At 32.6% G+C, this 12,723-nt stretch overlaps 1 protein-coding gene across 4 annotated transcripts in view; it reads right to left on the minus strand.

Moving 5' to 3' along the window:
• Window positions 1-12,723, minus strand: part of LOC106478120 (RING finger protein 150-like) — a 37,307-nt gene that overhangs the window by 15,726 nt on the left and 8,858 nt on the right. For 2 of the 4 annotated variants that reach the window (XM_022381642.1, XM_022381644.1), the window contains one exon: window positions 10,797-10,868. The exons of the other annotated variants lie outside the window; for them this stretch is intronic. In XM_022381642.1, coding sequence (XP_022237350.1) covers window positions 10,797-10,868 — 72 coding nt within the window. The remainder of the gene's footprint in view (window positions 1-10,796; window positions 10,869-12,723) is intronic. 4 annotated transcript variants of the gene reach the window in all.

Raw genomic sequence — 12,723 nt, forward strand, 5'->3', positions numbered from 1 at the left:
GTTAAAGTTTCGTCGGAACGAAGTTACGGAAAAATCAATTAACAAACGGAGACGTAACAATATAATAAAACTCATCTCGGGCCGTACGTTGCACGTGCCTAATGTAGAATTAAGTAATATGATATCGGGGCAAACAAGGAGTTTAAAGTTAACTTAATAATCAATATAGATTTATAAACAACTAAAATGTGTTATTTTTGTAAAATGTTAAATGCGAAGATTAATTTGTTAAACGAAAACGAGAGACTTCAGATTAACGAATAAAATGTCAGAGGCGTCGCTAGGTGCTTAAGAGATTTAGGGTTCGGGCCCATAGGAGCAGGAATTTTCGGCGTTTTATTATACGATATCAATCATGGTTTTCTATTCTGATTTTAAGACATCAACTGGAGATTCGGGGCACTGTCAAATTGGATCGGGGCACGGGCCCCGTGTGCCAGTGCATAGCGACTTCTCTGTAAAATATTCAGTTAAAACATTACACAAACAAGTTTAATAATCAGTCAATTGTAAAATATTTGTATACAAAAAGAATACTAGGTGTTGGTGTGATTGGGAACGGTTCAACTTCAGATTTTAAACAAAAATTACGTTTGAAGTATCTACTTAGACGAGGTATAGTGATGCCAGCCAGGTTATAAGGTGGGGTAACATGCCGCGACTGTATACAGAACCGAAATTGTGGCGAAATGTGGGGTATTGCCACAGCTGTTTCAAATGTTGGAATGCCACTATTCTTGTGTGTCTGGGCAGATCTAAACACTTTTACGTCACTTTAAAAATAGCAGCTTCGTATGTGTTTCAGATTAAGAAAAATAAGCATTCCAAGAGTGGTAAAAATATTGCTGTTTTTATCGTTTGTCTAATTGTTCCTTACATTGCATTAACATTAAAGGACATGAAGATACCTTTTGATCCATCTAGGCTGTCCTATCCACCAACTTAAACTAAACCCTTGGAAAAAGAAAACTCAAAGTTATCCCTTATCATTTAAATATTTATCAAGATCTCCCTTAAAGTTAAATTAACTATCCATCACATCCGAAGACAACCCATTCAAAAAGCTAACAATCCTATTAGAAAAATAAAGCTATCTTAGCTGAAGATGACTTCCGACTATTTTGCATGAAAAGCCTTTAACATTTTTAAACAAGTAAAAATAAACTGTCGCAGTTTACATAATTCAGTAATATGACTCGTAAATAGGCAAAATCTATTAGTTTCCACGTAAAAATTATCCAGTTGTTTGTTAGTTTTCGAATATTCGCGCAAAAATACTTAACAGCTATTTGCGCTTGCCGTCCATAATTTTGAACTAACTGACAAGGAAGAAATACCTAGTCAACATCACCAACCGCCAAGTATTTGGCTACTCTTGTCTGACCGAATAAGTTACACACTTAAAACACACCCTCGGTTCCAAAGTGCGGAGTGCGTTGATACATAACTATTGTTTCATGAAGTGAGCTTTAACCTCCCTAACACCTGTAAAGTAATAGCAATGATATTGCTTCTCAAAACAAAACATTGATATCTGATCAAAACATTTTACGTGTACATTTTTACAGCCAATTTAGAATAAAGGGATCATCCACTAAAAATTATATAAAAAAGGCCAAGTTATATGAAATAGCAAACCCTGTAAACATGAAAAAGTCGGTCAGTTCAAAACTTGCCCCCCTTTTTTATATATATTTATGGTGCTACTCGTTCCAGTTGCAATAAAATGGAAATCACCCCCCTCCATATTTTTTGTTTGTTTGTTAGTTTACCCAGTTTTATATTACTTTTTTGCAGGGTTTGCACCTTTAATATGACTTGGCTCTTTTAATACCACATAGATTTCATCTTCATAGGGCTGACCCCCTTTATTCTGACTTGGCTGTTCCTGTGTATGTTTTGCTCAGATTTTAAAACATCTGTAAAACCAAAAGAAGTAGATACGAAAACTGATGGCAATTCAACATGATAAAAGCATGTTTGGATTGCAATGTCACTTTGACCCTGAATTTAATACAAAGTTCGCAAAAATTATTCAAAAGAAAACATTGAAGGTTTAAGCGAATTCCAAGAAGTGTTTCCGAGAATACGCAACAAATTATAAACGACGAACGTTCATTGCTGAACGTAAAATGGGTTCGCCTTGCTGCTAAATATTAAGAGACTCAATTTTCATAACGAGTTGTAGAGTATAATAAATTAACGTACGAATAAATAATCAACGCAAGTAATTTAACTATTAGGCTTACACAAAAATGACTTGAATGTCCACTCCCTTTCATGTTGTAACTTACAACGTATAGAGACGACACTGATCATGATCCACGATTGTAAACTTACAGTAAACTTCTCAATATTTTTTTCATTTTACATGAGCATTATTCTGTTTTTGTTTTGATTCGTTGAAATTGTGACAATATCCATATGAACACAGTAAGTGAAAAATATTGTGGAAAGATGCCTTGAATTACTTGTTTGGCATAGGCCATATTCAAAAACATTTAGTATTGGTTGAAATAACACTTGCTTCTGCCCATATTCATATGATGCAAAACAATCAAGGAACAGGATTTAGATTTGGAACGTTCACTATGAACGTTATCTTATCATCACCTGAGCTAAACAGCCAGATCAGACACTCAGGATTTTGTTATTTTGAGCTACCGAAAAGAGTGAAGGCAGCCAGTCAGCATCACCCACGGTCAAAAGTTTTGTTCGGCACTTTGAGCTGAATAAAGCGCCCACAACGAAGAGTGTAAGGTATATTGAGTGGCATCACGTCTAGATCCCCAATCCCTCTGATCCGTAGTACGATGCGCTAACCACGAGGTCACATCCGGCCATCATGAAAACGTATTTTCATCATTAACTATTTCCTTATTATTGAAAAAAAGATGTTAAATAGTTTGTCCTAACCAAACTTTCAAAACAATTATTAATTATACAGTGCGTCCGGGAGTTATTAACTTGCATAAAATACCCACGCTTTGTTGGAGGGGGGGGGGGGGGTTCAGTAGCTCCTCAAGAGTCATAGAGGCCCTAATATACTGACCAAACTTCTCCATTATCTCCAATTACTTGTACAGCAAATCTAAAGGAGATAAAAAACCAAAAATACTGTTTCTCAAGTTTGGTCCCGCTAGCTTGCGAGTGAAGTATGAAACATGGCACCCCGGGATCCTGAGAGGAGCCAGGAACACAAAATTTGATGCTAGGTTCGAGTTCAGCGACACTGTAAACCTACTATTAGACCTCCAACACATCTGGATGACCAAGGCACGTTTTAGCCCCTTTTGTTACCTTCTTGGTAGGGGGTGCCACACCATATGATTAACGACATCCCCCCCCCCGAAACATTCCCGAGTCCGTCTGCCAAGTTAAGCCCTGCTAACTGAAAAGCTGTGGGAGGAATTAGCTAGGCATACATGTATACTTACAAAGCTACAAGCTGAACTTGTATTAATAAATTAATAAAGGTAAATAATCGCATGTTAAATTTCCTTTCCAGACACCACTTGTTTATGGAAAACATAGTATCGCCATAATTACACAGCTTTTTTTAAGTTAGTAAAACTGGATCACAGCAAACAAGAAAATATGACCATCACTCTCAAACAGTGTTAACAATATTGTTAACCTGCCAACACACGAAACAGTATTAGTTAGTTTCACACAAATGTACAAGCTGCATAAAGTTGCAACAAAACAGAATTCAATGGAAGAAAAACATAAGCCAGATGATTCGGCTCTTTAAATAAACTTAGCGATGATACTTAAGATTTGTGTGCTCACATTTAAAGAGACTAATACTCAAAAATTACTATCAATAACTGACTAAACATCTTTAGACTAGGTAAAAGAAAATCGAAAAATTTAAGATCACTAGTCATTAGGTGCTATAACAATAAGACCTAGACTAGAACGTTTCGCAAGCCAAAGTCTTTAACAGCAGGTAAAAACAAAACGTTTCGTATACTAACATGTTCAGTTGTTTCATATTTCCGTGCAATGACATACAAAAGCGTATTTGCATGGCATTCACTATTGGCCACTCCCCCAAACGAAAAAGAGGTAAGTACCGAAAAATAAATAAATATGGGTTGTTTGTGGATTTTCGCGCATGCTACTAGAGGGCTGTCTGTTCTAACCGTCCGTCATTCTGAAGTGATACAGTAGACATAAAGAAACACTAAAAACAATTAGTAATAAGCGCCTTGACTTCAACAATTTGTTTAGAGAAGCAAACATATTGCATTTTGTCATCGTCATTGACAATTAATCTAAATACATTACTTGTGCATGTAATGTTTTTTTTTATTTGTTTTTTTAGCCAACTATGACGTATGAAGAGCGCGTTTCCGAAACTTTTGGGAGTTTCAGCTCTTACTGGATATACTTTAATGACTCGTAATGCTGATAAAGTTCTATTAAATGAGTAGTTTGGCAGGTCCACTTTGTACTAGAAATTCCTCTACCCAATTTTCTTGAAGCCAGTAAACAAAATAACATGATATGGCCATGACATCTTAAAAATTGATAACAGTATACACTTAAATACTCTACATGCACGTGGATTTAATACAAGGTCGTTTACTTGCAAAATCGTTTAAAAGACTGGAGTTTTCGGGTTTAAAAGCTCAACATATGATAATTTATATAAATAGTAATATGTATAGTAACTGAAGGGTACTGTAAAATATTAATATCTATTAAGTATTATCGATTCTCAATAAATACCGTGACGTATTGAATAGTCCAACAGCCAGACCACAAAAAATAGAGCCTAAATTGCAAGTTTGTTAATATCTACCTCATACTAAAAGCAATGCTCTGTCTCATTTGAAAGGTTATCTTTAGTTTATCATAAAACATATGGTACTGAATTTTTGCTACTAGTTTTGAAATGTAATACGTGTAATAGGCCGACTTTCATCCAAATTTTTGCGTTCTTTTCAAATTAAAATGTAGACTGGTACTTTACAGATCATGTCTATGATGCCACAAGTTAAAGAAACCGATTTTGATTAAAACCTATTTTTGTACATCATGCAAGAAAAAGGTAAACATTTATGTTTTAAGGTATGACTTAGTGATACCAAATAATATAATAGGTATTATGTGCAACTGCTCAGCAATAATCCTTTTACATACCATAGATAATAACAAAGGGTATGTTAATCTATTTTAACATTGTCTGGCCTTTCCATATACATTTGTGTCCTTGTAATATGTTTACTCTCATAATAAAGAAAATCTGACAGGCAAGAAGAATTTAAGTAGTTTATTTAAAACCAAATAAAACAGAAACCACAGTACTCTCATCAAGGAAAAGAATCTGCCTAGACTCACAAGAAATGTATCTGTGTAATCAAGATGTAGTTCTTAGTTTGTTGTATTTATATGCAATTTTGCAATATTTATAATCACTATATGCAGTTTATTCCAAGACATTTTTATTTCTAACACACACATGTATATAACTTTTAAAATATAGTTGTAAAAGAAAACAGATCAATCATTTATATCCTTAAACATTGCCAAAAGTGTGTGGCCATCTTGCAAATTTTGGCAGTTGCAATTTTCTGACAAACATTTTTATTTCAGTATCACCGAAATTTAGTCATAATAGTTTACAGTTTGACTAACTAATCCTGATGGATGTATGTTAACTTGTACTTAAGGATGGTGTGATAAGCATCGTACAATGTGTTATCTGTCACCATAGAAATGTTCATTCATATCACCGACTTCATCATCGGTATCATCCAAAGGAAAAGAACCTTTTTTAAATAAAATTAATCAAATGAGACCAACGTTTTTTACTTGCATGTTGATGTCTTGTTTGATGAATTTTATTTAACATTTGTTTGCACAATAACTGTCCATAACTATTGAAAAGGAACTTGCTTGTGTGGATTTTTGCACATATCACCCATCTCTGTTGATATTCACATTTGACACAGCCATAGACAACCATTAAAAAAATGAATTTAGGAGTTGCATCTTTTGTCGTATACTTGGGCTCCAGTGAGATATTGAACTCCATCCAGCCTTGCTTGGAGAAGACAAGTTGGGTGCTTTTTCCATATACAGGCATAGTATTTACTTCACTTGATGTGTTCCCACAGGGTATCTTTTGATGGTAGTAGAGAGTCATTTGTAGCTTGTTTTTTTTTTTTTACACAGCTGTTGACAACATAGTCCATTGATGTCTGCCAAATGTTGCTTCCTGTGACAACTCCACAAGTAAACTCCTTGGCCTTCAGGGCACCCTAACTGATCTCTGTAAAGCTATCAGGCTTTTCCATGGATTAGAATGTATCTTTGTTTCCTTTGGAGTTTCCATAGTTACTTTGCCAACAGATGGAATTGCAGTGATTAAGTCAAACCCTGTTGAGGTATGAAGACTGGAAGGAACCGAGTTTTTGTACAAGTAATGCTACAATTCTGTGAACAAGTGAATTTGTCTTTGATGCCTGTTTAGAATAAAAGTTGTTTTGCCCAAAATGTATGAATTTCTGGATAGTTATATGCTGACAGAATGAAGATACTTGTATCAGTATTTCCTTATTAGTGATAACCTTGCTCATAGATAGCTCATAATAGCCACCAACTAGCACAATGTTATTCAGCTTCAGTGGAATTGATTTCCCCCCCACTCAGATGTTAGAACTGCACCACATTTGTCTTGCATTTGCTGCATGTGAAATTTAGTCAATGTCTTGGTAAAGGTCTGTGGTCCAAGTAATGTAATCTCTATTCTGGAAGATTTACATCTTGCATGCCCCCTCTCTTTTCATGGATGACATCTGGTCAAATACATCATTTCTAATGGATGTAGAACCAACTTTGATACAATTTCAGCCAATTGCCCAAAGTTTTGAGTTCTTAAACATAGGGCCACCTGGATGAGGACCATGTCATCAATCATCTAGGCTGAATCATCTTCAGTGGGAGGAAGTTTTGAACTAGCTGGGACATTTTTCCCTCACTTAAGTTTTTTTTTTTTTTATCTGTTATTTTCTTCAAACTTCCATCTGTTATTTAAAGCAAAAGAGGTAAAACAGTCAACTTATAACGAAATAAATCTTAGATCAATTTCCTTTGTACAAATAATAAATAGCAGCTTGCTAAAGAATTCACAGTCCGAGTTGATTATTTACATCTTGTCAGCAGGTGTTCCAATCTAACAGCCTTTGTGAACTTCAAAAGTTTATAAAGCTTTCCTTATGGGTGGGTCAGCAAAATCTATACAAATATAATAGTACTGACTGTTCTATGTCCATGTAACTACTTCACAGGGTGTGGATGGACCTTCACCAAATTTAGTATGGAGGTTTATTGGGTCCATGAGAAGATAGATGCAAGTTTTCAGTTTTGCATTTTGCAGTTCTTATGAGCATTTTTGCAATTCTTACCACTATTTTGCCCCCTGATAATGGATCTTTACCAAATTTTGGAATAAAGGTTTGTTGGGTCCATGCAGAGATGTATGCAAACTTGCAGTTTCACATTGTATTTTGCAGTTTCTATGGGCATTTTTTTCAGTTACATATAAAAGAAGCAACTTTATGTCTAAAGATAACTTTTCATTAATCATGAATTTACATAACTTTCATCCAGTGGATGGGTACTCCAACTAGCTTGGAATATATTGTGATTCAGAGCTGAAAAAAAAACTGTTGTGACTCTAAACATGTTTTGGGCAATCCAGTAAATCTTGAATCACTACTAAGGATGCAAGCAACCAAGTTATATTCATCAGCTGTTTGTTTTCAATGGCCTGGAAATCATATGGGTTGATTATTTATTCTCTAGAAGTTGTTATACATCTATTCTTTGCAACAAGTGAGAGCTGAATCAGAACCACATATGTCCATCAGTCCACAAATTTCTCAGACAGCCTGTAATGATCTATTTATTATAAGTGGTCAAAAATCACCACTGGATGGAAGATAACTTTGTACTTACCCCTAGACTACTAATCCTCTTGGCATTTTGCTTTTATGATTAATATTTAATCACGAAAGTTTTTTTGTTTTAACTCTGTCATCTAGAGGGGCAATATCTACAACTACAACACAATATTTCCTGTAATTTACAACATGAGTGAGACTTTAAATAGAACACTCTGTGTAACTGTTTTCATTACAATGAATATCTTAATTAATGCTGATTTGATTCCACTCAATAACCCTGGTTTTTAAGTACAAAATATTACACCAACACATCAGTTGTTTTGTTAATAGCTAATCTGTTTCCAAATAGGCTCTAACTAACCACAACTGCCATAATAATAATTGATAAAAGATAATATTAATCTTTGTATAAACACAAGTTTTACTCATTACCACATAACAATGCTAGATTAAACCAGCAAAAAAACTGAACTGTTCAGTTTTTTGTTAAAGTATAGGTTTTTATAAACAGAATACAATCACAATCCTTGAAAATATCTCTCCAAGCATTAATGGTGAAAATAATTAAATTACATTTTGCACAAAACTTCTTTTTTTGATGTGCATAGGTACATTGGTTGATTAATTAAATGCATGCACATTTCAAAATTTAGCCAGTAAGTTAAATCAGTCTAGTAAATTAAAACCAAAACAGAATTTAGTGACTTTTTAAAAATATTGGGACAAGATACCTAAAAAAATACACAAATTAATTGCTTCATGTATTCCTGTTCATGTTATAAACCTCTTTAGAAAATTACACACTTAAAAACTAGTTATTTGACCACTTAGCTATATTTTATACTGTTACTTGTGATACAATTGAAGAGGATGAAAGCCTGAAACCCAGTTCATGTTTGAGATGTATATAATTTTACACTGGGTGGTCTTGTTGAATGGTGGAATAAATAGGTTATATATACAAGTTTCAATTTCAATAGTGATAGGTTTAAGCTATGGGCTTTGTACCTCTACAAAATAGTAGTTTACCAGTTACAAGTTATCAGTTTCTGATATGGTTTACTTGACTATGTGCAGTTTGAATTAAACTTCTGTTTGAAACTATATCAACATACACAACTAAAGATTTGTTTAATGGTGTTTTGGTTGGTTTACTGTAGTTGCAAGAGTAGCAGCCTTGTTGGGCTGAACGGTCTTTTAGCAACTGGGTATTTCTAGGCCAAGGCTTGTATAAAATATTATACAGTAATCTCTTTCAAAAAATCATACATAGCTTTTAAAATGTATGTAAATTAATAACTTGACATAAAATTACTTCCAAGAAAAACATATCGCTATTATTAAATGCAAAATTGCATATAAATACAACAAATTAAGAACTACATCTTGATTACACAGAGATACATTTCTTGTGAGCCTAGGCAGATTCTTTTCCTTGACGAGAGTACTGTGGTTTCTGTTTTATTTGGTTTTAAATAAACTACTTAAATTCTGCTTGCCTGTCAGATTTTCTTTGTTATGAGAGTAAAAATATCACAAGGACACAAATTTGTATGGAAAGACCAGACAATGTTAAAATAGATTAACATACCCTTTGTTATTATCTACAGTATGTAAAAGGATTATTGGTAAAGATATTCTAACTGTTGAAAATGTTAAATTTCTATTCTCACAAATGTTCACATATACAGTTTCATAAGAACCTACCTTCAAATTAAGACAACATATACAACAGAATTTAATGAATTTAAAATTTAAACTTTGTGCCATATTCTAATATAAGTGTAATTATTACTCATCTAAACTTTGCCTCACAGAATGAAAAGTAATTAAATCTAGTTATTATAGTTACTTGTTATTGCCAGCACTTCATACCTAGTTTACCCTATAGAAACAGACAGTTTCCTGTCTACATCAAAACTTTTTCACTACATTTAAGCACAAAATCAAATGGTTATCTTTACTTACAATACATAAACTCACTCAGATCTCTATAGTGTGCATTTTTTCTGTACTCATGCTCAACATTACAGAAGTTGATAAAAACACATGTAATTCCCTACAATATTTTTTGTGTTCGCTCAAAGTACAAATTGATTACTTACTTCTAATCTATACAATAATTTTATTTTGAATTCCTGAACTACATCTCAAGATAAGACAGAAAATGTTAATACCTGTTTAGAAATCCTATACAAATTGATTACTTACTTCTAATCTATACAATAATTTTATTTTGAATTCCTGAACTACATCTCAAGATAAGACAGAAAATGTTAATACCTGTTTAGAAATCCTATACAAATTGATTACTTACTTCTAATCTATACAATAATTTTATTTTGAATTCCTGAACTAAATCTCAAGATAAGACAGAAAATGTTAATACCTGTTTAGAAATCCTATTTTTCTAATACGTACACAATGAAAAATGTTTCGTTATTGCATAGTAGCAATTACGCAATTATACAATGTATAATAGTTAAGTTCAGTACATGTAATTTCACAGAATACAGGGACAATTATGCACTGTACATGTACATGCAATATTATAACACTATACATGCATATATTAGTTACTATAAAGCATGCATGTCACATGTAGAGGTGGTTTGTGTGAATTAACTCTTGATGCAATGTGCTCAAGATGCTTCCTTGTAGTTTCTTTACCATATACATCCATCAAGAAACAGGTTATCTAGCTTGAATATGTTGATCATACATTTAAACACTTAAGTAAGTAGCTTACACAATTTTTACTGTAACCAAACCAAGTAAAAAAAGTCTGCACATCCACTAACAAGCACACACAAACACAATATTAAGTTCTGATGTACAGAACAAAGTCCAGTAGCCTTTTCAAAGCTTTGTACATACCAGGTAAGTAAATCAATTCATGAAGCAGAAGTCTAATGTAGCCCATTTCATTGGGTTTCATTGATGTTCCATCTAGAAAAATTTGTAAAGTTCATCATCCTCATTCTTTTACACTTTCATATGAATATGCTGCATTTGTAAACTTTGGCTCCTAATACAATTAAAGACAATTTTTGATCATTTCAATTAATACTTTGAGAACAATTTAAAGAACACGTACTTTCTAGCTCATTAAAATTCAACTTCGTATTGCATGTACTTCATATACCACTACATATTTTATCTGAGATCCCCAATCTACACTGTATATCAGTCAAAGTAACCAAATTTTTGACAAGATTGTATACACAGATCTATTTTATCTTAAAAATTAGAAGTTACATAATGCTGTTACCAATAGAGGACTGTCAACATTACAGTCATTATTCAAGTAGTATCTCAATGAAATACATAGAAAAAAAAATTAATTTTTACACCAATTTCAGGTCAATGCAACCAAGAGAAACAAAATGGCAGGTGTTTATATTTTGTCTGGAGGGTGCTGTTATGTACAAAACGATTTTCTCATATTGTAGCTGGACAATCACTAGAATTTGATAATTGATTAGTTATTGGGATCAAATAGATTTCATTCAAGTAATAGGTTATTCTCATAAGAATTAAATAGTTGGAATAATAGAAAATAGTTTAAATTAGCAACACCAATTTTGATTAGCTGATTATTTTTGTGACAGTAATTGATTTAATTACAATTTTAACCAATTATTTTGCATTTCTAGCGGATTTAATTGATGCTTAAAATCATAGGCAATTGATTTAATCATCCAGCTCTAGTCCAAACTCACTTTTTACAGTCATAGTAATATATAATTTTGCCAAATTATGCTTACATAGGTTTCTTACAATATTTCAACCTCTCTTCATCTTGCATTACTTTTTTTTGTTAAGAATTAGATCAAACACACAAGATTTTGGATTTGGCATCATGGCAAATGAGGAAGAAATTCTAATGTTTTCTTCTTTTCAGTAGTACATTTTTTTTTTCAAAATATGGTAAGACAAAATATGCAAGTAGAATAAAAATCTACATGAAATTACCTTATAGTTAGAAATATAAAATATACTAAAATTATTTTTTTTATAATCATCTTACTTGCATATGCAGAAACTTTTTTTCAAACAACAGCACCTTTTCTGGATAAAATGTAAACATTGATCATTTGTTCCCATTGATCTGAAATTAGTGTAAAACATCCACATTTTTTCTACGTACATACTACTTGAATATTAACCTGATACAGTTTTGATCACTAATCTTGATAGCCCTTTCAGTTTCAACAGAAAACAAATTAAGAAAAGTTAAGACCAATAAAAAAAAAAGTGAGTGGTAAAAGTTGAAGCAATTTTTTTTAACGTTTATCAAAGCAAAAAAAATGAGTGTAATGCACAAAATATTTCAGTAAGATTGTAACCAAGTTTAAAAATATGACTACAAGTAAATTACACCAATTAAATAATCATGGTAAAATAATTCAACTAATGTCATTTCCCATTTACACAGGAACTGAAAACAACAAGACAGAAGGCTCACACAGTTGTATTTGTTGTTTGACTTAAAATTAATACAAGTCTGGTACCTCCTTTGTTATAAAATGTGATAATTTAATATACAAAAACAATATACAGTCGGGGGGGGGGCAAAATCCAACTGTATCATCAGCAATCATAACTTTAATTTCATAATTAGGAAGTTAAAATCTGCAAGTACTGGAAAATATTGTGAAAGGGAAAATCTTTCTGATGTGATACATCAATTATTGATACAATTACATCTAGTTTAATGAAAACATTTCAGCAAGGAGGCTTTGAAATATGATTCATATGTATTAAACACAATAACAAAAAACATATAAACTTTTAAGATATA

The sequence above is a fragment of the Limulus polyphemus genome, unplaced genomic scaffold, assembly GCF_000517525.1.
Source record: "Limulus polyphemus unplaced genomic scaffold, Limulus_polyphemus-2.1.2 Scaffold181, whole genome shotgun sequence".
NCBI classification, from domain to species: Eukaryota; Metazoa; Arthropoda; class Merostomata; order Xiphosura; family Limulidae; genus Limulus; species Limulus polyphemus.